General features: G+C 39.2%; 1 protein-coding gene across 5 annotated transcripts; it reads right to left on the bottom strand.

Annotated features, from left to right (window-relative positions):
- Positions 1 to 469: 469 nt before the first annotated feature.
- khdrbs1b (KH domain containing, RNA binding, signal transduction associated 1b) lies at positions 470 to 25,219 on the bottom strand. Of its 5 annotated transcripts, none has more exons than XM_008421399.2 (13): positions 24,868 to 25,219; positions 21,062 to 21,183; positions 19,492 to 19,608; positions 19,040 to 19,186; positions 11,364 to 11,497; positions 10,043 to 10,283; positions 9,774 to 9,841; positions 9,433 to 9,491; positions 9,090 to 9,119; positions 5,881 to 7,765; positions 5,351 to 5,409; positions 2,152 to 2,322; positions 470 to 1,890 (listed from the first exon to the last, which is right to left on the bottom strand). In XM_008421399.2, exons 1-10 carry the CDS (start codon positions 24,959 to 24,961, stop codon positions 7,659 to 7,661), a joined length of 1,119 nt encoding a protein of 372 aa, XP_008419621.1. In that variant the 5' UTR covers positions 24,962 to 25,219; the 3' UTR covers positions 470 to 1,890; positions 2,152 to 2,322; positions 5,351 to 5,409; positions 5,881 to 7,658. The 5 variants fall into 5 exon arrangements, with proteins under 5 accessions (XP_008419621.1, XP_008419620.1, XP_008419617.1 ...); XM_008421398.2 differs by having other exon boundaries at positions 2,162 to 2,322; XM_008421395.2 differs by having other exon boundaries at positions 470 to 2,322.
- Positions 25,220 to 26,747: the final 1,528 nt, after the last annotated feature.

Raw genomic sequence — 26,747 nt, 5'->3', positions numbered from 1 at the left:
GCATAATTTGGATTAGTAACTGAACTTTGACTTAGCCATTCTACCACATTAATAATCTTTATTGTCCACAGATATGGAAATTTGCCTTTGGCTTCGCATAGTTGTTAAAAATTCTCACAATACACTAAAAGAAATAGTCTTTCAAACCTACAGGTAAAACTTCACATCTGAGCAATGGTCAAGTTATTACACTTGGGATATTTAATTTCTTATGTTCTCAGATGTTCTTGCAGCTTTGTATCACTTTGTATAATTCTCCCAGCATCCTTCGCTTTGTGCTGACATTTTAGACTTAATCACTTTCTGACTTTTGTGTTGTGCTCCTTGGTCTTCATGAGTCAATTCTTGTTCTTGAACAAACCTCTGAAATCAAACTGAAAAATACTTCTGTAGTGGTCTGTATCACAACTAATCCGAAGAAGTCTCTGACTGAAGAAAACAGCTGAATTAATGATTCGACTCCTGAAAGTTAGTTCAGAGCACCTTTATTTAGGTACATCAGAGTAAACGGGGATCACCAAACACAAAGCACTTTTGAGAGTTTTATTTGTAAAAGTGTACAATTTTCATTCCTCTTCATAATTATACACTTTGTGTTAATTACAGAAAATACAGACGTTTGCAGCTGGAATGCAAGAAAAAAAAAGAGAGAATGCAATCACAAAATGCAGGTTTGGATCCTGGCAGCACATTATGACATGAAAATAAAATAACCTTCATTTTGTTTATTAGGATTCACAATTAATAAAGCCGCTGACCTCCACCTTGTATCTTTGAGACTAGCATTTATTTTCCCCATACCTGGTGTAAACAGTGCACACACACAGTATTTATTAATAGAATCCAGCCATATAAATCTTCAGAGGTTTTCCTGCAGTTCCCCTGGACCATCAAGGACACCAGGCATGAGGCGGGCATACATTAAGCCCCCCTCCTGCCCCCAGATTACCGCCCGTCCTGCTGCGTCTGGAAGAGTGTTTCACTGTCACCTTTCTTCCTTCTTTTTTCATTTTTTTAAAAGGCATCAGCATGCGATGTTCTTCTGATGGTGTGAATCCGTCAAGGCCAGGGGGAAGCGATCCAGCTGTCCGCTCTGCATTTTAACACATCCCACCCTCGGCGAGGCACCGCCGACCCGTCGGACGTGGGCAGAGAGGAAAAGCGACGGATCCGCGGCCCGGCTCATATTCAAAAGTCTACCTTTCATCGATCGGCACCCCGGTAACGTTTACTTTCCTCTCCGCCCTTATGCTTCCTGACAGTTTGTCGATTCCCAAACGAGACTGCTTCCACACCATCACTTATCTGGCATTAGATTATAGGAGACGTGGGGATCATTACTCAAGACGTAATAGCGCATAAAGACTGAAAAATGGTGTGTTTTGGATATGGCTCCGTTGACGTTTCATCTCCAGTGATGTTTTTTTTTTTTCTCCCTTCTCTCCCAGTCCTGATGCCTAACGTTCAACAGAGGCTTTTTCCAATAAGCCGAAAGGAACTAATGCTGCCTCTGACCAGCAGATCAGCGCCAGGAAATTTGTTTTTAATACGGGAAAGTAGAGTTTTGACCTCTGAGTGTAACTCGGCACCACGGGCTGCTGTAATGTCATCAGTGATAATGGCTGAAAACGGCAGATCGAATCAACAGAAACATGATGGACAGATGGACGGATGAGAGGAGGATGCTGGTGATGACCGTCTTTGTTTCCCGCCCCCCATCCTCCCCTTCCCCTCCGGCTCGGCTGCTCAGTCGTCTCACTGAATTCTAACTATCTAGATGTGAAAGCGCTGAGAACAGGACGGCGTCTGGATGCAAAACGTGCTTCTGCGTTGGCGTCTGACATCTCCGGATTCACACGCTTCCCGTCTCAAACTGCTGAGTATCATTTCCTGCAACGATGAGGCATAAAATTTAAAAAATGATTCCCTAATAAAAAAAAAAAAATTATTTGGAGTGAGTATGACTATGTGCCTCAGTCAAAGAAAAAAAGGAAGCGTTTCAGGTCGAATACAGGGGGGTTAATGACAATTAAAAACAATTTCACGGCATTCTATATAAAGGAGTGCTCATTTTCTGCTACATTAGGCACCAGAGGAGAGGAAACGTGAACAGAAGCATTCGAAAGTCTTCGAAGATAAGAAAATAATTACACAAATTCACCAGTACGACTCAAAAGTTCACAGAAGGTTCTTGTTGTTTCTGAGGGACAGCTTCTGCCTTTGGCCCCGACTCGGCGGCCATCTTTGCGCTCTTTCCTCCCCGTCGGGATGCCCCAGAGTTTCATCCGACCACCTTCTTCACAGCGACCTGCTCCACTTTCTCTGCCGAACAGGGAAAAAAAATTTAATAAAAAAACAGGCGATTTAGAGATGGGAGGTACGAGATGCCAAGAAGAAGAAAAATAAAATAAAATCTTTTTTTATAAGCTGTATTAATTAGAGGCGTTATTCCTGCCAACCTGCATAGGTTGGCAACATTTTTCTTAAGCAAGTTGTGATTATAAGCAGGTCTTGGAAACTTTGAATAAACTCCATTATTGTTTCAATTAACAGTGAATGTGTTCGTGATTCTTGGAATGGCGGAGAGACGGTGTGCAAAACGCCAGACGCTGTCTAGTAAATCAAGGCTATTGGACATACAGAATGCATGATGGCTAAACCACCTGATATATTAACAACAAATAGTTTTCTTATAACATTAACCTTGAAGTCTCATTGTTTTTCAAAGCTGTTGCTTTTTTGCCATAAAAACAGTATTTGGAGCTACATCTCTCAGACTCCATTTTTCTGCTAGCTTGCAACCTCTACTTCCTGTTATTAGTCATAAGTAGTGTCTACTCTGGGAAAAATCGCATTTTGCGTAACCTGTTGGCTCAAAATTCTTATGACAATTGGATGAAAACATAGTTACTGTAAAGGAAAAACTCCCCTTTAACAGGAAGAAATCTCCAGCAGAAGCAATGCCGGGCTCAGTATGAGTCGTCCTGCTAAGACTGAATGTGGGTTTGCAAATACAAAGTGTACACTCACACTAAAAATAGCCAGATGAACTGATCCAGCGGTACTTTCTATGTGTGAGGAAGATAATGGCAGCCTGGTTAATATCAATAACAGCAACTTGTTGATCCTCATAGACTGAGCCAAGTCATTGTCACACTGTAGGTCAACATTTTAACTTCTTTTCAAAGTGTAGCTGATGCTACACACTTAGCATCATCTTTAAGGGACCGTTCAACATGTTAGAAAAAATACAAACATTCATGTGCTTGACAGACTGCGTCCTCATATGAAGGTGCCAACAGCCTGTTGCTATGATGCAGTGATGAGTAGGACATTGAACAACTCCAAGAAGAAAAGTGTGACTTTAAGCTTCTTCCATTCACTTCCACTAGGATTTTATGTAAAATACAATATTCTGCTGAGATTGTTGTTGAAAGAAATGGAATTAATAAAGCCTGAATGGAGAATAGATAAAAAAATTCAAGTTTCCTCATCACACACAATGTGATGTTGTGACAGAGCCATCGGCTATAGTGGAATATAACTGGTAGTGTGCTGGGCTGGTGAAGGGTATTAATTTCTTTTTTTTTCTGCCATATTTCTCATGTCGGCCATTTTTGACAGAAATCATAACATTCCGGAGTTACAAGCCCAAATGCAACCAAAAGCAAACACTGTAAAAACGATTCCATATAGAAAACAAAAAAACAAAAAACAAAGGCATTGCGTCTGTTCTTTCATCTTTACGCTGCGTTCAAGGTCCAGTCTGGACATCAGGAGAAATCCTAATCCCTTTCTGGACTCCGAGTCCCACAGTTCCTCCGTTTTCCTTGTGTTGGCAAGCCTACAGCTCCCACTCCCCTCATTAGTCATTTCCCCTCATGCTGCCCCCGCCTCGCTCAGGCTGGCTGAGGGGAGGAGAGCGCCCCAGCCACACACCGATTCACAGCCACCGTCAGAAGCAAGGCCACTTCCAGAAAGCTGGGCAATCATCGGAATCAGTCGAGCTTTGAAATGCTGTGAATGTGGGAGATGTGGAGTAAAGTTACAGTGGCTGAAAAGCCCGCGGGCGTCGGGAGCACACTCTTTTACACGAGTCTTTAGGGGAAATGGAGACGTTAAAGGACTGCACTGGCGGGTCTGAATTATTTAAACTCTTAAATTGCAAATATTAAGATTTAGAGTTTTAGATGGCCGATGGAAATGGGGGGTGGAGGGTTGGATCCACCAGGCTACTTTAAAATGAATTTGCCATTTTAGTTGAGTGAGAGACATAATAGAAAGCCAATTCCTCCACGGGACGAATAGTAGATATGACTGATTTTGTCATGTCAACTAGGGGCGAAGCCTTTGCTGCATCGTTTATCATTTATTGTAAAAAATGTCTCGCTGTGTGAAGATGTTTGACTAATTGTTGCCATTAACTTTAGATATTGTTAAAAACGTTAGTCTTACCATTTTCTGCCATGAAAAAGTGGGGTATAATGTGACAAATGATTGAGTGAACACAAAACACTTTACTTAAAAAAAAAAAATCGTCATTTGACTTAATGTTTCACAACACTTTATTTTTCACTCATTGAAAAGCCACAAAAAAAAAAGAATAACTGAAATTTGTGGTTATTGTGACAAAGTGGTATAAATAAATCTGAAGGACTGTGAATATATTTGCATGGCAGTCAATTTCTTGAGTGGGACCAGCAGGAATGATGAGGCTAAACATGCTAGCATGTGCTAAAACATCAAACGGGCTTGTCTGAACAGTGGCCCATGGGACATTACACATACTCTGAATGATATTGGTGTTAATTTTATTAAAATGGAAAAGATAGGTTTCTAGTTTATCTACACTTACTTTAGATTTGCAGTACAAATAGCCACAGCTTTTCAGCTAGGTTTGCTCAAAAGTACCCTTTGGTACTCTTAACAGCAGGAGAACGTGACCTATGACCTATTCTTTTTTTCTGAATGATGCTAATAATATTGTTGTGAGCTTTTTTTTATAACTCAGTGTTTAACTGCATCATTCTCAGGACACTCTTGTACAACAAACATTTGATCTCAAGGAGTTTAATCCTGTCTCACAAAGGTTGAATGAATGAATGCAGAGCAAAATCTACAAAAAAAGAAAATCTACACCATAAAAATTTAAAATTGTAGGCCTGTGTCATAATAATGCAATAAACATTTGTTCCGTTATGATTTACATGTCCCTATACTTATAAACATCTGACTATTTTGCTCATTTCAATAAAAATTTCCATCTTTACGCTATTTATACATTTAAAAAAACATGCATATACAAATACTTTTTTTTTTTTTAACAGACAGCATGCAGCAGCAGACTAACCTGAAGGCTCGGTCTCCAGCAGACCGTCTCTCTGGACGCTCAGTGACCAATAGTCGTCCCTGAAGGAAGGACAAAGCGCTAATCAGTACCTCGTCTAACAACGCTGGGAGAGAAATAAAAACTTGAAACATATCATGCAATGTCTGTAGGAAAAAAAATCATGCAACTCACTTTTTTTTTTGTTAAAGTTAACTCTACAGGTGAAACATTGTCAAAAAATCCTACAGTAAACAACCTTTACACAGCAAAGAAAAAGTAAACAGCAGAAGATCTGGACACAGATTTGGCTCTGTTCATTTTTAACACTACCCTGACATATTTTGATAGAACCAAAGAAAAAAAGAAACAAATTATTTTTGTCCATTAAAAAAAGTGTATGATGTTGGAAGTTACTTTTTTTCTCCCCTTTACTTTTGAACTGAATTTTTTTGTACTCATGATTGTAAGAATATTTTTTTATGTCAAAAGGTTTATGTCAAAGGATAAAACACACTAAGAAATTAATAATTAAACATTTAGGGTTAGGTTACCTTTACAGTGGAGTTGTCTAGGTTATAAGCATCCTCTCCATTGCACTGCCATTACTCTCTACTAAAGTAGCCATCGCGCCAGCATCGTTCATGACAACGAGGCCTAGACCTGAATGGTGGTTTGAATTCAGTTAATTTTCAAGCGGCTATGAAAGCAAATTCTCATTGACGATTACGACCACAGGTATAAGGATTGAAAAAGTCTTATACATACCCAGGCATTCAATGCTTTAGAACTCTATACACATTAGGAAGCTATCCAGGTTATTTTAGAGGTCTTACCTCTGGCTCCTTTTTAAAAAGTATAGAAAGAGAGAGAGAGAATAAGTTGTGCTCTTTTGATAATCAGTCAAGACATCATTTAGTACGGTTAAAGCCTCCAGACGTCAATACATTCATTTAGATTTAAAAAGCGCTTTTGAAGAAGGAAACAAAAGGGGAAAACCAGCTACATCTGACTGCTCGTTTAAAACCATGATGTTGTTTTTTTAACAGGACAGGAGACAAATAAAGCCAGTTAAGGTTTCATAAAAAACAAAAAACTAAGCTTTATTGACAAACTGCTGCAAAAAACATCTTTTGGACAGATTTAGTAACCTATTTAGCCAAGCTTACACATGGAGCATAATGCATTTTTAATGGAGAGGGTACAGATACTAGTGGCAGAGTAAGTACAATTAGGATATTTTTAAAATATGTACAAGAGTTCGGATTGAGCTGCAGGATCCCTTCTCTACAGGAAGAGAAGACCCATGTGGAGATTTTTGTCCCAATCCTTCTTTTTCTTTTCCTTTTGGACTTTGTGCATGCAGTTTGTATAGAATCAAATCACAATGAAGACCTGAACTGTGTTTAAATTACCATTTACCAGCCAGATTCTCATTAAAAACAATTATTTTATTTTTCTTTTTTAGATTTAAAAAAAATGAGGATATGAGGACAGTCCATCTCAACAGTGTCTATTAGGGCTATATTTCAAAACTCTACGCACAATAACAAATATTGCTGCCTAAGGCTAATTGGACAATTGTTTTAGAACTATTTAAAAACAAACCATTATAGAGAATGAATTGCACCGATTCCATTAACTTTGCTTTAGCCTTAAACTTAATTTAGGATTTTTGTTGTTGTTTTGGTTTAGATATTACAGGATTTAAAAGAAAGAAAGGGTTAAAAGGTCATTTAATAATAGGCTATATTAACAGAATTTTGAAATGTAGCCTAAGTGGGAATCTGCAACTGACCCTTAACAGGTGCTTTATATTTAAAACAATTAAAACTGATTCTTTAGACAATTAGTTCTTGAGCCACTAATTCTACGAGAACTAACTATTCCCAAACATTGAGAAACAGAAACAATGCAAAAAAGCCAAAGAGGGGGGAWAAAAAAAWATACAGCAGGAAARAAAAAAAAAAAAAAAAAAAAAAAARAAAAWAATCAAAATGGAAGCTTGACAAGGTGCCCACGAATCCTCTCTGACCAATCGAAARGCCACTTTGGTTGGCTGGACAGGAAGTATGACAAAMRGAGGGTGGAGAGTAGGGGATGGGTTTGTGGTCAAATCTGGAAAAAACAGTTCCAATTTCCAGTTCCCAATTGGCTCTGTCGGGTAGAAGTCCAGTGAAAGGGGGAAACCAAAAACAAAAAACAAAAATAAAAAGACCAACCCAAAGACAAAACGGACAATTACTTTTGTCAGGCTTGTTAAAGCGAGAGCTGCCGTGGTAACGGGCGATTTATCGGGGCAACACTAAGGGTGGAGAGGGTCCGTTTCACTTCAGTACTGTCGGTAGGGGTGCTCCCGGTAAGCCGTGCTGCCGCCTCTAGAGGGGGGAGGCGCTTTCCCTGGAGCCGTCCGCTGGGTGCCGTTCCAGTCGTCCTGGGCTGGACAGGAAGTAGACGGAAAATAAAGTCAACATCAAATGGTTCAAACGCACAAATGGCCCTATAACACCGGCACGGCTCCACTCTACCTGGATATAGGGGGTTTCTACTAGCAACAGCTACATGGTAACAGTTACTTTTTGGGAATCCAAGAGTGCAGAGTTGGCCATAAAATGTAACATCAGAAGACTATTGGTCAGTGGTTGATAGTGGGTGGAGTCACTGTGGGTGATGCAACCAGTGAGTGATTCCCAAACAATTTCCAAAAACTAACAACTACTGAGCAGATCTGGAGTCTTTTAGCAGACTAAGCAGAACACCCGACATTCACAACCAGTGTGTGGTTCGTTATTGGGTTTTTCTATTTCAAAATAAATCGCAAAAAGGAAATAAGAGTTTTGTTTAGTTTGTTGTCCGTTTTTAAAACCTAAATGAAAAAATGTCCATCCATAGTTCAGCTATCTAAATCCAGCTGTGCTGCAAGTACCAGAAGAAGAGTTTGTTTATGGTAACATCATCAGATCTCAAAGACTCAATGACAAAGTCTCTAAATAAGACAGACATATCCATGGTGAGACTTGGGCTGTTTCTAAAGTGCTAAGTGAAAACGTAACACGCCCAGAGTTTGTGCCATGATTTCCAGTTCCAAAAGGTGCTGGTCTTTGCTTGAACCATTTAAATATACATAAAGGGGAGTTTTTTTTTTTTTTTGTAATATGCGTTCCTAATTTAGCTTAAGAAAAAAAAAGAAGAAGAAGAAAAAAAAAAAAGAAGTATCTAATTTGTTTTTGTCATGTTTTAGTTTGAAATGGGGGGGGAGAATGAACCATACACAGATTCTCCATGTCAACCGTTGTGTTGCGTTTGTCATTGTGCTACTTTTCAGATTCTGGTGGTTGCCCACAACAACCTCGCTGACCAAAGCTGCTTGGTGGTCAACAGTAATGAAAAACCACCTGAACTGGGTGGAGTAGAACCAAGTTGAGAAGGGCCAGAACAGAAAATAAAAACAAAACACACCCACCACCAAGTCAAGATTCACAGCATCAAATTTGTCCCAAAAGAATTTTAGGTAAAGCTCAGAAGGAAGTTATTTAAGATTGTTGATATAATGGGCAAATTTTCAAAGTTAAATCTTCACACATTAACAGGAAGGAGAACAAGGAATCCAGGAAAAGACAAATGGATCGATGGACAGTTTCTTCTTTTATACTAATCCAGCCGAGAAAAAAAGACAAAATTTCAACCCAACACCAGATATTATTCACCATGATCCAAACAACAAGCTACCCACATATACAGCGTTTTGGTAAAGTTTTCATACCCCAGGGGCTTTGCCACATCTCCTCATGTTCTATCCAGATACAAAGTAAACTAGAGTTAGAACCTGCTGTGTTCACATGAGACCAACATTAAACTCTTTGTATGGCAGAAATCAAACATTAACATAATTTAGGATCTGCATTCCAGTATGCCACACTTCAGATTTACATTTCTTAAAAACAAAACGGACTTTCTTCCTACACTACTAGCACTACTTTTATGGTCTATTACATAAATCCTAAATAAAATACATTCAGGTTTATAGCAAGGCTCTGCACCAGCTTTGATTTTTCACTGGAACTAAACGACTAAAGCGATCTCAGCTCAGCGAGGTCGGCTCTTACCGTATGACTCGTACGACTCGGTCGTCTCTCCATGTCCGTAGTCGTAATATTCTGGTTCTCTGGTAGTTGCAAAAAGAGAAATGAAACAGTTGAGAAATGAATGTTTCATCTCTGCATAACATCACTAGCTGCTGACTGCAATAACCAGGGAGATTATATTTGTCTTTTACAAATGAGCTCTAATCTCAGTGCTCCATCAGACAACATCTGAGCTCAATCAGATCTTCCTAAATACCACATGAAGAACTGAAACTGTACTTCTGATGTTTCCCAGTGTGATGCAGAGCGAACGTGGCTGATGTGAGAAGCAGGTGAAAACCAGAGTCGTCTGATTCACTTACGCCTGCGGCTGGCTGTAATAGCTGTCGTAAGACTCGTAGGCTGTGTCTGTGTAGCTCTCGTCGTAACCCTGGAGACCAGAAGAAACAGAGAGAGATTTGAGGGGGGCTTGTTCTCCGATCCTGAGTGTCAAGATGTCCCCTGGAAAACATCCTGACAGTAAAGCTACCACGATCCTTATGCTCACATCTAGAACTGCTCACTAGCGCGCCGTCGACTTAAAGCTAGCTGTTGGAAAAAATTAGGAGTTGAAAGTTTAGAAACAACTTACGTATTCGTCGTAGTTCTCTGCGCCGGCGCCGGCTGTGTGCTGGTGAGCAGGGGGCGGCGCCATCCTCTGAGGCGGGCCGCCAGTCGGGGGTCTGGCGCGTGGTGCCACGGCCCCTCTGGCGGGGGCAGCGGGAGGTCCTCCTCTGCCTGCAGGGGCGCCCCTCACCGCTCCACCCCTGGCTGGGCCTCCTCGAGTCACACCTCCTCTGGCCGCAGCACCGTGAGGAGGCATCCCCCTCCCCCTAGAGGGAAACAAGGGCAGAGTGAACACACATGGTTTTCTGCATGAGGGGAGAGCAATGGTTCAATCCAGCCAACATGTCACTCGGTAATCTGTTTAAGACCTGTTAGACTACTTCATTCATTTTCTTCATAGAGAAAGCACATTATATTAAGTAGCATTATTGTACACATGGTTTTGATTTTTAAACATCAGGGTAGCAGGATACAGATTAAAATCACAAATTTTATAACTTCACATCAAATTTGCAATATTAAGCATTTTAAAGCATTGTATGTGGAGGAAGGAACTAGTAGCTAACTTGCTACTGTTAGCCACAGGTAAAATTAGATAAATTGGGACACCTGCAGATTTCAGAAACTTAGCATACAAGCTAACATTAGCACTTAAAATATTTCAGCTTTTATATTGGTGTATATTGCAATCACAATCATAATCTTAACTTTGCAATAGAATGCTGTTTAGAACACTGTACATGGAGCAAGTCATTATTAGCCAACTTGCTACTGTTAGCTACTATACCAAAAATGAGCATTTTAGCAAATTTATTATTGCATCATGAACAGAGTATATTGCAATCAAAATAATCAAAATTTTTACCATGCCATCTTTGCAATATAGAGCTGCTTAAAGCATATATGGAGTAAGTCGTTGTTAGCCAATGTTAGATTAAATCTAAACCAACATTAGATTTAAAGCTTTTGTGCTGATTTTTTCATGGTGAGTGTATTACGGTATATACTGATTATATTACAATAACAATAATCAACTTTTTATGTTACCTTTACAATATAAAGCTGTTTAAAGCTTTATACAGAGAGCAAATCCCTTACTAGCTAACATGCTACTGTTAGCCACTATAGTAAAATTAGCATTTAAGCTAACATTATCATTTCAGTGGATTTTAGTTTTATGTTGGGTTTTTCATAGTGAATGGAATATATTACTGTATATGACATCCCCAATAATCATAACTTTATCATGATAACTTTGCAATATACAGCTACAGAGATTAGATGAATGCTGCAGTACATATGCCCTGAACCTTATAATGAGTGTGTAAACAGGGCTGCCCCTCTACCTGTGTGCTCCAGCAGGGGGGACACCACGGCCCCTGACAGGCATGCCCCCTCGGCCTCTGCCTCCGTGCTCCTGGCCTCCATTCAGGTAGCTCATCTCCATGAACTGGCCCTGGCAGATATCATCCATCATATCCTGCAAAAACACACACACAGCACAAAAACACAGAAAGAAACCGTTAAGACGCATCAGTACTGCACGTTGGAATGTGACCGTGCAAAATTCAGGAGGGGGGGAGGAAGGGGACTTAAAACAAGGGGGAAAAAAAGAGGATATACAAGAGCTTAGAGCAAGTGGGGGGAAAAAAGCCTCTGTGCCAGTGACTCAGACTGTTAAGGAGAGGAAGAACAGGGAGGTGGGGTGGGCTGGAAAGCTTCCATCCACACTCCATCCCTTCATTCCATCATGCAGAAAATGTAAATCTCATCTCTACACAGCCTTGACAAGTCTAGTGTGACTGCATCAGCAGCTACCTTATTTTATCTGCAAAACAATAAGTTGGGCTGAATTAGTGAAGCGGCGTGCCTGAGCAGCGCAAATCCAGAGATGCGAGCTGCTGGTTTTTTTTTTTTATTTCTCTCTCTCTGTGACCCAATCAATTCTTGTTCATTCATCAACCCCAATGCAGCCTTGTTAAAGACGGCTCTGTAGACATGTAGTGCTGAGGACAGGAACACTGCGGCAGTGATCTGCTGTGGCATTTACAGCAGTAAAATATGAGGCTGCACAGACGCTAGAAGGATGTCAAATCCTCGGAATACCTGAGCACAAATACTGGAAGGACAAATTTTCTCCAACAACACAGCCTCGCATTTTCTATAACCGTTTCTCAAACTCCAGCTTTGTTCCACATGACAGCCCGACAGATTACAGGCTTTAATTGTTGTGACAGGTGCTGCAGGGGACAGCCCTTTACATGACAGCAATACTAACGCTGCAACTAGTTCTCTCGCTTATTCATCTTGGTTCTCGTCAGAATGAGTCTGTTGTGGCACCCTGAACAATAAGAACCGCCTTGTACAACGGCGGGGGCCCCGTCGGCCCGACTCGCCCTCGTTGGATTGTTGCGATCCAGAGCTGAGCCCGACACGCAGACCCTCCCTGGCTCAGCTGTGGCAGATAGAAACCAATAAAGCTGGCGTTGGACATTTCCAGGCAGGGACTTTGTTGAACGTGCAGTGATGGACAGACATGCGGGTACCGTGCTGACACGCCAAATGCAGCCCCACTTCCTCCTTTTGAAGCTGATTGCTTCACATTTCTGGACTGACGTGGATTGTGTTTGCTCAAGGTAAACACCCACTCCATTTTCCCCAGTCTGTCTTTGCTGGACTCCCACCTAGAGCTCTTTCCATCTATAATGCAGCAAGTCGCCCTGGTAAGGCGCTGAAGCCCTGTACGAATCAAGTTTGCATGCAAACAGCTTTCAGATTCCAGCGATCAGAAAAGATGAGGTGGAATCGGAATAAAAATACAGTTTGAAAAAATAAAAGAAACACCTCACCATATGTAGCTTTTAGAAAAAAATAAATAAGTCATTTAACACTAATGTACTGAGCAGCCATACTGGTATGAGGCAGGGACCAATATGGGATTCTCACTGTATGATTATGTTGAGTAAAAATAAAACAATTTGATATTATAAAAAGAAAATGTATATAATTCAATTGCTTTTATTTCTAATAGAGAATCAGCAATTATTCCTACTGCTGATTATGAAAAATAGGATGAACTTTGACATCTATAGCAACTGACAATATTCTCCATGGGCTGAAGAATTACACTCTTCTTCCAGCCTATTGAACAGGCAGTGCAGAAAGGCAGCAGGTGGGGGAGGGGCAGTATTCTGTAAAAATAGAAATAAAAACTTCCAGTCATTCTTCAACCTTCTCTGGCCTGTGATTAAATAGGACACCTGCAGATTTCAGAAACTCATATTTACAGGGTTTAAAGTAAAAAAAATCCTGAGCCTGAAACTTATAGTTATGATAGAAATGAACTATACCGTTGCTATTGCCACAGTTTAATAAAAAGCGTCTTTGAATAGTGCAAACAATGGCTTCCAACAATACAATTAACAAGCTAAACACTCAAACTTAAATAAGACTTCAGTACATTTCAACTTAAAACAAAATGTAAAATGTCTGTGCCCTAAAGGTTTGCCTTACAGGCAAAAATCCCTCAACATTAAATAAGAGTCCTTTCAGTCAATGTTTTAGCAAGTAATTTAGAACAGTGGTCCTCAACCTTTTTATTACTGTGGACTGGTCAAGACTTGGAAAATTTTGCTGCGGCCCGGGGAGGGGAGGGTATTGGTGTTCCCGCTAAATCCTGAATATACCCAATTTGGGTTGTCTTGGAGTTTTTATCGCAACCTGTGGGTTTTTTTCTTGTCTGGGAACGAGAATACGGCCTGCTGAATGTGACAGGTAGCCAATCTAAAAGCGCAGTGACGTAAGAACAGAGGGGAATTACGTCCTTTATCTCTAAAAATGACTCCACAAACTATCACTGTTGCTTCTACATCGTCATCAGTGTTTGCCTATTCTAAATTCCCGCTATGTTGGGGGTTTTACTGGATTATCCTCTGGAATCGGGATGTTCGTGACTGGAATCGGTTCGTGCAGCTCCTGCCTTGGACACACAAACCGATCGAAACTGTTGGACTTTTATCAGCTCTGTGGTCACAGAGGTTTGGAGAATCGGCCGACAATTCTTAAATCTTTCCGTCTAAACCAGACTTAAGACTCACAACCGCAGCCCAAACGCTCTGACTCTGGTCGCTATGGTAACGTTTATATATCCCTTCAAAATAAGATGCAGATGCGCCACAAAAACGAACATTTTACTTTCGTGAAAATTGTAACTCACGATACTGACTAACGGAGCCCTGAGCTTGTTTCTCTGCAACGAGACGGTTCCATCTGGGAGTGATGAGGGACAATTACACCCGAAGTGTTGCTTATATCCACAGCCTGCTTGGTCTCTACGTGGTGAAGCAGTTTGAAGCTTCATTGCCTGATTAGCAGCCAGTCGCCGCATGTCACGCAGAGCGGCTTGTAATGTGGGACTCACCTACCGGTCCGGGATAAAACCATTCTCCTGTCTCTTCTCTGGGCCTTTTCCCCTTTGCAAAGAAACTTTCCAAAGACATCTGATCAGTTTCTTACTCATTTTTCTGCTTGTGGCCTCAGTGTTGGCGCGCAAGTAACCGAGAGAATCCGGGTAAAGGATTTTCAAAATAAAAGATCCTCCAGACTCAAATAATCCATAAAACGGAAACATTTCACCAGTTCTTGCGCAGCCCGGTACCAATTGGTCCACGGACCGGGGGTTGGGGACTACTGATTTAGAACATGCAACATTACCAACTAAAGCAGTGTTTCTCAACCTTTTTTGTGCCAGTACACCCCCCAGCCTTTATCCAGGTGCCTCACCGCCCCCCACCAAATAATTTGTAGGCTACTTTGCACTGACTATTATTTTATTATTAATGTTACTATAATTATTGTAGATGTTTTGATTTTTATGCTATCATCAAGATAATTTCCCAGAGAACAAAAAAGCCATGGGAATAGAAATTATTTTCACAGTTGTCTAAGAAAAATGCAATGAACATTGAAGTTAAAATTGGTCGGTCTAACAGCAGCCAATCAGAGTGGAAAAAATATTCTTATTCTTTGCCATTTTCTAGTTATTAAATATTCCACAAAATGACCAGATAAAAGATGTGCATCATGCCAGTTTAAACTTTGAACTATTTGCAAACGATTGAGCTCTGCAACATTAAAACATGGATAGAACTGTAACTACATTAATTATAGCTCTTCTTCTCTTCAGTGTTTGTTTCTGGTGGTGCAGCTCTGTGCTGCCTTCAGGAGAATGGGACATCAGAGTATCAACCATAAAATTTCACCCACATGGCATTTATTGTGCAAACCAGAGCTTTCAGGGGAAAAACAAAAGTTCCAGATCCTTTTAATGCCATACAAATATGAGACAAACATGGATTATATCTTTATATAGACCTGTCTATTGATTATAGATTAATAGTTTTACTGGACAGAAATTACAAAGAACAAATCTGGTTCTTAATCAAATCCTAATGAGTCAAATTGAAAGTGTCATGGAGTCATCAGCCTCATGACATTAACACTGACATGAAAAATAATATTGAAGAAATAAATATATCAAATCTAGTTAAAAACATAAATAAGTGATAAGTTATTTACTGTTATGGTCTGTAAGATATATTTATTCTCAGTACTAGATGTGGTCTCAACAAACCCATGGCACTTCAACAATATTATTTTACCTTTTATCTGGAAATAGTGTCTGTTAATTCTTGCCATACAGTCTCTGTATTAAGTATTGCTCTAAAGGTCTTGCCATACCAGTTTATTCCTCTGTATTTACTTTAGTTTCTTAGTTTATTCTTGCATTTTGTTCTTCATTCATTCCCATTTAGTTTCCTTTGATTAATATTATCCTCTCTTGGTTTATTGCTATGTCCACTTTAGTTTCTTTCCTGTTGCTAGACTTTATCGTTTATTGACCATCAGTGATCTTCACTCATCACCTGCTGCGCCGCCTAATCGTCATGTGTTTCACATCATGTGTTKATTTTTCACTGTTCAGYGTCGGATTCTCTGTTTTTATGCCATAATTCACATCTAGTTCGTCGCTCCATTTTATGTCCCGCTTCTCCTGTTTCAGAGTTTTGCGCAATGTGTGCATCTTTGTTTTTGTTTTTTTTACCCGTATGGTGCAGGGCGTTCGGGAAGCGTATCGATGGGGAAAAGGCAGACTGACATAAACCTTTTAAAACAACGGAAACAATTTCGGTATTCTGATTATTGAAATTTAAAAGTGCTGCGGTACTGTTGTTTTATCACACCCGTTTCATACCGGACCACTTACAGCACCGGTGTTAACGCTACAAAATGAACGCTACAAAACACAGTTTTAGCAAGTTACTCAAAGTCTAAACTGGTATTGTTGTGCATTTAAGGTGTAAAGTTTACCTTCGACCAAACGCCCCCCAAAGGAATCCCAGCGCCCCCTTTTGTAAAAATGTCCGCTAACTTCCCGTCTTGTCCCCTTTTCCTCTAGCCATGCCCAGCCCCACTTGTTTTTCATTCCGTTCTCAAGTAAACACGTTTCTTTACCGGGTGAGACAAACTCCATCTTCTTTCATATCGCATTTGATTTAACCGCCGAACCGAACGCTGCGCTTCTTTTCTACAAACCGTTTTACAGTCATTGGTCAAGAACGCGGGAGCTAGAATTCTGATTGGCAGACATCTTTGTAGATGGAGCTCTTTAAGCCCGGAGACTACAGTTTGGTTGAGGCGGACAGTCAAGAGCCTGAAATCCGTCCCCCGGCCGGAGCTCTTTAAGCCCTGAATTTAAGACTTTTAAGACCTTTTTAATGCCACCTTGAATGAAATGGGTATGTTTGGTGGAGACTCTTGCTACATTATAATCAAGCATAGCAAAAACTAAGAACCCAGCTTTCTGCCCATGATGGCGTCAAAAAAGCTTGCTAGCTAGCAAAGCTGTATTAACAGCTAGTTAGCTGTAGCCTCAACCGCCTCAAGTGACAGGATGCATTCAAGATGTTTGCATGAGAGTCGAACTTTTACCTGCCAGAAAAGCCCCATGAGAAAAACAAAAAACTACATAGAATATTCTAGATTAAATGGTCATGTAACAACAAAATTTAAGACCATCTCTTCACAGCCTTGACAAGTCTAGTGTAACTGCATCAGCAGCTACCTTATTTTATGTGCAAAACAATAAGTTGGGCTGAATTAGAGAATTAGAGAATTGGTCCCCACAAAACATCCCCTAAAGGTTTATTTCAGTCATAAATATTTAAGGCCAACTGGATTTTTAAAAAATATGAATTCAACATTTTTAAGGCCTTAATTTTAAGACAAGTTTAAGACTTTACAGATGTGCAGATTGAAAATACCTTACGCAGTAAAAGCGGTGTTAGAGCTGAGCAAATTATTGAACTGCAACACCATCGTGTCCAAAAACAAAAATTGCATATTAACAGTTAGGCCATTATTTATCAAGTGTGACACAGTTAAGTTCTGCAAGGCAATTCTATCTGCAGCCAGATGGATGAACCAACTTGGCTTGATGCCCATAACTTATACAAGACTTGTAGGCCAGGATGCTGGAGCTCGTTAAGAGTCTTAGGGACACTGAGATAGTGGCAAAGAGTGGGGGAAATGTGGGTTAATTACATCTTGTTATATTACAACCACAACATTTTTGCATGCATAAGTAATTCTTAATTTCTAAAACCTCAAAACTGTAATCACTTTGGTCACATTTCAATCTGGTCAGACATGTTGACTTCTTGATCTTTTTTGTAACCATTTTCTACTAAATAATTTTATATGCCGCAGTTTAAAAACAGTCCTGTTGTCCAGTCCTGTTGATTGATGAGCCCAGGCTGGTTACCAGTGCTAGCTTATTTAATACAGGTTAATTCTTTAATGTCAAAACCACACAAATAGCAAGAGTGGCTTTCCTCCGCTGAAGTAGTAACGCTACACCTCCAATATGTTTCTGAGCTACTACACTTTTCCTCTCCTTCCAAAAACAAATTCTGGGACTTTTGGACGCATCAACAAGGACCAGCAAGATACGACTGGAACCTTTTGCTACATTTACCTAGTGTTTAATCTAATGTTTTTGCTTTAGATGGAGCAGCAAGATAAAGATCATCAACCCAGACTTAAACTCCTTCCACTGGCTCCCTGTAGCTCAGAGAATAGACTCTAAAATACTATTAGTTTATAAATCACTTGACAGCTTAGCACCACAATACATTAGAGATCTGCTGTTGCATCAACCTTCCAGACCCCTCAGGTCTTCTGGTTCTGCTTCTGCTGTGCAACCCCAGAACCAGAACCAAACATGGAAAAGCAGCATTCAGCTTCTATGCACCACAGATCTGGAACCAACTTCCAGAAAACTGCAAAATAATCAAAACACAGAGTTCCTTTAAATCAAAATCAACCTGTTTAGAGCTGCCTTTGAGTAGTACTAACACTAATCAACATGTTTGATGTAGTTTCTTGATTTTGATGATAGCATGTGACAAAATGTAACATTTATTGGTTATTTTGTTGCTGCATGATGTTTTTATGATGTAAAGCACTTTGAACAGCCTTGTTGATGAAATGTGTTACACAAATAAACTTGTTCAAAATAACAGAAGCAAAGATAAGATAGTTGGATTTAGTGATCAAAATGTTATTTTAAAAACAATTAGGAATACTAACAGCTGTTTAAATAAAATGACAGTGCAGTTTTTATTCCAGGTCATCACAACCTGAGAAACGCCTCAGACCTCATTCAGACCTCAGTGCTACAATCACTGAATGGAAACCTCAAAGGGCAGATGTGGCTACAATGTAGCTCAGCACCAACAGGGAATGTGTGTATTACTGTGGTGTAAAACACTTTGGAGTCCTTAGACCTTTACAAAGGTATAAAATACTTTTCAAATTTGAGGTTTAGTTGAAAAAAGACAAGAAAAAAATAAATACAAATAATAATATTAATAATGATAATCTCACAAGGAACAAAGATAAAAAGTCAGAGGTCAGAGGACCAGATAATGGAACGCTTGTAGTTTGGGAGGGAGAAACTTACAGGAAACAGGAACTTCTTGACCTCCTCCATGGCGTGCGCCATGCGCAGGTAAGCGTCCGGCACGGGGGCGAACACCTCGATGAAGACGTGCAGCTCCATGGACAGGTGGGCATACTTGGGCTCGCCGCCTTTCCTCAGTTCCTCCTCCTGAGACGAGCAACATCAGAGCCGTGTCAGCGAGCCAGAGGGGGCGCAGCCTTACTCAAATATTACATGAATTATGCAAGCCGTTATCACATTTCATCCACCTCGGGGGCGGGAGAGGGGGTGTGATATTGCTGCTTTTACAGGACCCAATAATCACACCGAAGTGGAAGGGTATCCTAAACCAGATGTGCAGCGTTCTCCTTTCCTCTGCCTTATGTTTAGACTTCCTGCAGGTTAGCAACATCTGGCCTCCTCCTCGTGGGAAATCCAGATGTGTTGCCGCGACGACGCAGTGTGTGACGCACCTTGGCTTTGTCTCTCATGGACCCCTTGCCCAGCACGGAGATCTTGGCGCCAGTCTCCTCCTGCAGACGCTTGATCGTGTTGCCCTGGGGTCCCAGGATCTTCCCCACGAAATTGAACTAAACAGCAACAAAGAGGAGCAAAATTAGCCCGACAATCAAATTTTAGCTTCACATGGTCTGAATTACATTAAAAAAAAAACAACACTCCCAATAAGCAAAATCTGCAGAACGCACCATTTCCCCCCCCAACTAATCATCTGAAAAATCAAATAATCGCCAGAAAAACTATTGTTATAATAATTGATTACCGAAACAATTGCCCTAAATGTTTCCGCCGTCCTGTTTAAGGGTTCAGACTAATAACGATATTACTAACATTTCTGAAACAAAATCAGTACAGCCAACATTTTAAACCATCTTTAACATCTTATAATATATTACTGAATTAGCCCGTTTTCTCTAGAGAATATAGATACTGAGCTTATCTCAGATTTCCAAAGGCCTAACTCTGAAAAGCTCAAACAAATAAAAAGAGAAGCTTTGCTGTAATATGTTCAGCCTTCCAGTTACTTCCTTTAATGGTCAGCTCTGGCTCAGTTGGATTTCTATTGAAAAATTGACATCTATTCATTCACTTTCTTAAAAAATTTAAAAAATTGTGAACTTATTTAACCACGTAATAAATACATTCATTCATCAGTACTTCTATTAACGTGAAGAGTTCTCATCCAATTCTGGCCAACAGTAAATTTCTTAGTGCATATACAAGAAATTAGTTCTACCCAATGTTAAAAATAAATAATTATTTTAGTGCCCAAAACTACATAAAAAATAATTTAAAAAACCTTTCCATAAGTAGGACTTTTACGATAATTTTTGCTGGATGATAAATTGTCAAAGTAATTTTTGCAATAAACGATAATATTGTTGTATTGAGATTGTTTTCATGCAATATGTTGTTAATGGCATAATAATGAAAGTTTGCCCTCTCAAAGATGAACAAACTTTAATCGTGTAAAGAACTTAACACTAGAACCAGAAGACATTTAAAATAGTCAACACACAACTAAAAAAAGATAAAAAATAAAAATCCCACTTACAACCAAAACCATAATCATAATTATGGTGCCTGAACTAAACTGCCTTGAAAAAAAACTTTAAGGGCAACGATTAATTGCTTATTGAGACAAGCTTCTTCACAAGTAAAAATTTCACAACTGCTGAGGTGTTTCTGTACCTGTAGAGGGGAGGTGCTGCACTTATGAGCCTCTTATTCTGAATCACTGCTACACTTTAAACACAAACCCACTGAACTGATACAGACTAATCCACATGCAAGGCTCAACTTTAAAGGAACAGCAAGATCTGAACATGAAGGGAATCAAAATGAACCTTTTGGTCCATTTGTTGTTTGCCGTTATAGTCAGGAGTTTAGAAAGCAGAGGTCAGCACCAAACTAGGAAGCTACTGAGTAACACATGGCTTTGTGAAATTGAAACGTACAAAGCCATTGTGGTCAACTGGTAAACGATCATTTGGAGGCAGATCAAACGAGAGCAAAGCGTCTCACCTTTGGGTACTGTTTGACAGGTATGAGCACTCGCTCCTTGAGTTTGATGTTCTTTGTTGTGAAAAGGTCCAGGTAGGTCTCCGTCTCCTTCTTCGGCTCTCCTTTCTGCACTCTATCGATTTCTGGAGAGGGGAGGAAAACTTTTTTAATGCTTTTATGCAACCAAACCGTATCATTTGTATCTTGTGTCAAGAGAATTATGAACGCAGAAATAAAATAAAAGAGCAACAAATCAGTTTAAAGATCAAACTTGAACCAGATAGTTGATAGTTTTACAAACTTTGATCTAGTTTTAACATCTGGAAATGTGAAAAATGAAGGGTATATTTAAATAGCACTACTGGGGGATTTTGTTATATTCAGCCTTGTTTTAATACAGAAACAAAATCCTGGATTAATTTGCTGATGCTTATCAAATAAAAAACATTCAATCATTTTATTGTTTAACGTTGTCATGACAACCCACATTTTTCTCATTACAGCGAAGCCCTGGTATTCGCATGGTTCAGGGACCAAAACCGCTTGCAAATACCCAACATCAGCAAATACTTCAGACACCCTTTATAAACTAATAACTGACTATTTTAATAGTTCAAACGCTGAATAGAACTTAATATGCATTAATAAGCACAGTGGAAACTGTCTCAGCACGACAGAAGCCAACATCTATAGTCTTCCTCATCACCACTCTTAGGGCTACAGCCAATCAGCAAACAAGGAAGGGCAAATGGCGCTCCTGGATTGGCTGCTTCACAAACTCCAGCCAATAGCGTGCCAAGTAGCATTGAGGTCCCAAAAGCATTTTTTTTTTGGATGATGTAGAGAAAAATCCACAAATAGGGAAATTTTACACAAATAATTTGGAGTTCTACAACTAGGTGAACATCCACTCTGTCTTTTGATGTTGTCATGGTGCATTAGGATGTTGGCATGAAAGACAGTTAAAGTTCTTCCAAGTGATAAAAACACTTATTTCTACGCATTACTGACTTAAATTCCACCAACAAGATATTGCACCCAAGCAGTCCCTGCACAAATTCATATTGAAGATGTTATAATTTCATCATTTTAGCTGTTGGTAAGCAACATTTTACGAGCAGAGTATTTTTTACAGACTCTTCAATGTAGAGAAATTGTACTTTTCTCTGAAAATGACTTTTGGTCTGCTGCCGTGGTGAAATAATTAAAAATAAACACTTTAAAAAAATAGTTTATGGACCCCTCATACAAGTTTTAAAGCAAATAAAGTAAATTTTTTAAAAAGACTTGATAAAAAAAAAACTCTCAAAGTAAATCACAACTTGCTTACTTTCCTTTCTTGACCCTTTTTCCTGCAACTAGTCCTGTCACCAAAACAACTTTACCTGAAAAATAAACCAATGCATATGTCTATCTATACAAGGATCAAAAGAACTTACATTTTTGAAGATCTTATAATACTTTAACTAAATAATTTTAAAAATCCAACATAAAAAAAACATAAATTAAAATGGATTATGAAGTTTCTGTAACCAAAATTGCATTTTAAAGAATAATACTTAGCTCAGACTAGCAAAACAGGCAAAAGTGGCAGGTAGTGCAAATTGTCAAAAGTATTTTCAACAATATTACAGGGGAGCATCTCTCCAACAACTGTTGTTCAAATGGAAAGATTGCACTCATTCCAATTTATCATTCCCTTAACTGACTTCATGCTTATTGTGACAGACTTATTTGCAACACAGCAAGAACAAAAAGTACCTCAAAACCCCTTTTAATGCCCGGCACCCATTGGTGCCACTTTTCCCAGTACAGACAAGAACGCTGGATATTTTTCCTCCCCAATGTTGTTGGACAAAAGTGTCCCATCTAAATCATGTCCCATTCATGTCCCATTCACAACTTTCAGACAAAAATCCGCCAAAATTGGAATCGGCAGTCCAGGCTGTTTTAAAGAATGTGATCGGACAGAAACATTAAAAGTTGAAAAGTAAAAAAAAAAAAAAGTTATGATGCACCAGTTAACTGGCTATTGACATCTAAAAGTGAAATCTGCCAAATACTGAAAAATATTGTATTTCCTGAAGAGACACCAATTATCAGTTGGAATCAGTCAACTGTTCCATCATTGGGTCAAATATTTAAAGACCACTTTAAATATTTAGGGTTCAAGATTTTACTTTTTCCCCAGACTTATCAAACATCAGAACCAGATTTCTGTCTCAAGACTCCTCAATTAACAGAATGTACTTTAATAAACGTCTTTGATTCATTTATATTGATCTCTTTGGGATATTCACTTGAATACAGTAAGGATAATCCCATTATTTCTTATATTTCTGACAGATTCAAAACTTCTTCCTTATCATTTTTCCTGTGTCCTACCACTTTTATGGTCACTTGTAAAACCATCAGTAATAAGCATATTTAAGTGATGTTTAGTAAAAATAAGTGAGGTACTGTAACAGGACCATTCACCCCTTCATACCCACAAACCACCTTGTGCCTGTGTAGTGAAATAATTCCTTATTAGTTTACTTTGCAATAACTACTTTAACAAATCATATGAGATAAGTGCTTGTTTGTATGTTATCTAAAGACTTTCTTACAATCTATTCATTTAGTTCTGCTCCCTGTTTGGGCTGACTGGAACTTGGCTTGAAATCCTAACAACTGATTGACAGAAAAAAGCCCTTAGCAAAACACCGCTCACATTTATATAAAACATAATCACATTTACTTAAATTTAACTACAAGTAAATTAAAGAAAATATGAACCAAATATTCCATCTGGCACAGATCAATTTGGCACCCAAAAAAGTAAGGTGGAAAACAAAAGTAGTACAAAGAAACATAATGGAGAATGGATATGGATTTATGGAAGATATTTTTTATTTGATTCAAACTGCCTCTATCAAAGAAGTTGCAAAAAAAATAAATAAATAAAAAACATTCAGTGTCAAAGTTTGCGTGATCCAATTAATTGAAAATTTGACCAATGCATCTCTATTTAAATTATTTTTATTTTTAACAGTGTCACTGCTTTGACCCTGCAGAACTTCATCGTGTTATATAATAATTTCAATGAATTAAGAGTTGATTTTCTTCACTTGAACAAAAGTTCAAACATTAAAAAATAGATATATTTTTAAATAGCACAATAAAATGAAGTTACATAGAGACCAAAGTGAAGAACTAAAATGGGCAGAGAGGGTGTTTCCACAACGCAGGAACGAGAAGGGCAGCCCCAGATCCGCCATGGCTGCCGTCTCTGTACAGAACGGCGGCTCACACCGGGACCTCGAGCTCATTTACACCGTTAATAGAGGGCCGAATCTCGGCTTTCAAATGTTGGGGTTAGCAGTGTCCTGCTTACTTGACTTATATATGTACACTGCTGTTCAACAAAGCTGGCAGACACGTAGTGAAACCAACAGAAACACAATGACGAAGACAAAGGACGGTTTGTCCGGGAGCCATTAAAGTTTGCAAGTTTAAACTCAGCACGAGCCTCCACTGTGTGACCGACATCTGTGACATGTCGCAGCTGCACGAGGGGGAAACGGAAAACCTTCAGCTGACTACATGGAAGTGTGCGACGCTGCCCGAGGTTTAGGCTATTTTCTGTTTGAGTCATAAGTCATTAACCGCCATTTATCTTCGCCACAGAGCTACAGGAGCCCTCCGCGTTAGCGCTGCAGTTTTTGGGGGGCATTCTAGTAAAAGCACACTGCGCTACAAGAGTGCAACTGTGTTCCTCTGCTCCCTCGCGCTGCTAGTCAAAGCACACGATAAAACACAAAAAGCACAATTTAGTAGTTGTCTACCTGCGCTTAAAAGTTTCATAGCGTGCGTAAATGACGAGTCCAAGCTGTCCTTCTCCGCCAGCAGTTCGGGGAGATATTTATCGTCGTTCTCCATCTTGTTGAGTTCGCAGAGGCAGTCGGTATGGATGGTGGAAGATGAAAAAGCGTGGGAAAACTCCAACAAGAAGACAAAAAAGTAGTCCGTTTATGTTGCTATGGCGTGCCGAGTATCCCAAGAGTGGACGGGGCTTCGCATGTGGTTTACAGTCGGACGGCTCCGCGCTTTGCCTCGTATTGGTTCCCTTCGCAGGCTGACCAACCTCTTCTCGGAAGCGCGGACTCGTTGGAAATGGGAGAACAAAAGCAGTGAAGGGTATGCGACTCCAAAAAGCGGAAGTGAGCTCAGAGGGACGTGGTTCTCTGGTCTGACACCGCCTACCGCGCGTTCACTGGATTACAAGAAAGTTAAATATGAAAACTGTCCAGGGTGCTCTTAAGGTGGTAAAATCTACAAACACTTGATTCAGAGAGAAATGAATCATGAAAAGTTGTATAGTAATCCTTCATATAGAAGTGGCCAATAGGGGCGCCTCCATAAAGTTTTGTGCGGGTTGCCACATCATGGAGGTAGGGAAGATTATCTGTGTGACACTTTTCACTGGATTATTCAAAATGCTTTATAGAAAAATTAACAGACTCATTCACTGATTCACTGTTTAATAATATTGGCTGTAGTGATTGTAAAGACTACAGTCATTCTGTAGCATATAATGAAAAAGTTGTGTATCAGCATGGAGGGGTAAGGAATATTTTTAATATTCTACAGGGAAGCGCCTACCTTTTAAATAGATCGGCGCCTTCAGTAACTTCATATATGATTGATCTGACTTAAGGAAACAAATGTCACACCAAAAACCAAATTACAATTTTTGCTATTCTATTTAGGTATTTTGCTTTGGTAAAACTTCCAAACTTTGGCACAAAAAAATAAGTTAAACATTTCTTTGTTGTTGTTTTTCAAACAACCTAACAGCGTTTTAAGAATTATATTCCCAAAATCAGATGACTCGTTTGCATATGCGTTTCTAACTCCCACAAATGTTTACATTGTTTGCTTTATAATAATAATAATAATAATAATAATAATAATAATAATAATAATAATAATAATAATAATAATAATAATAAACTCTCTTAGTTTTTGACCTAGATTTTCATCCTGGTATCACTTCAAATCTGATACAAGCTCTTCCAGATAACAAAATGTGTTCTGACATAAAACTGTTATGCTTTAATGTACCTTTTATGTGAAATATGATACAACCATATACACAAAAAAGCTAACTTTTCAAAGCTTGCATTTTGTCATATGTGTTTTAAGTGTTGAACATATTTTTTGGAAATGAATCTTTAAAAGAAAGTGTATGTTTATTCATAATTTTTACCTTTGTCCTTTTTTGTTTTCACAATGAGCCGTTTTCAGTATATGTCCCATAGCACAATAAAACATTGTGAATCAACACATCAACGAAGTATAGTTCAAAAAGTTGTTTTTTTCTTAGTATCTTTATTGATATTTGTGTTCCATAAATAAAATTAGAAAATATCATTGCAAGAAAAATATGTTCTAGTCTGATTAGTCGAAATTGATATTCATATTCATTGAAGCTCATGTATTGTATGTGGCCTTTTTAGAATGAAAGAAGTGTGAAAAACATGTCATATGATGACAAACACTCTATCAATTACTGAGTTTAACTCCAGATAACAGGATATATGGATCGTGCAGCACTTTTGACTGAGGCTCTCTACTGCCCCTTAGTGGTCGTCAGTGAGCACGACAAACAAAAAGGATGCAACCGAAAGTTCTCCACATAAGCAGAGACAGTCCTTTTCTTAAC

The sequence above is a fragment of the Poecilia reticulata genome, linkage group LG11, assembly GCF_000633615.1.
Source record: "Poecilia reticulata strain Guanapo linkage group LG11, Guppy_female_1.0+MT, whole genome shotgun sequence".
In the NCBI taxonomy this organism is placed as follows: Eukaryota; Metazoa; Chordata; class Actinopteri; order Cyprinodontiformes; family Poeciliidae; genus Poecilia; species Poecilia reticulata.
Note: the sequence above shows the minus strand (reverse complement) of the source record. Positions and strands in the feature narration are given on the sequence as shown.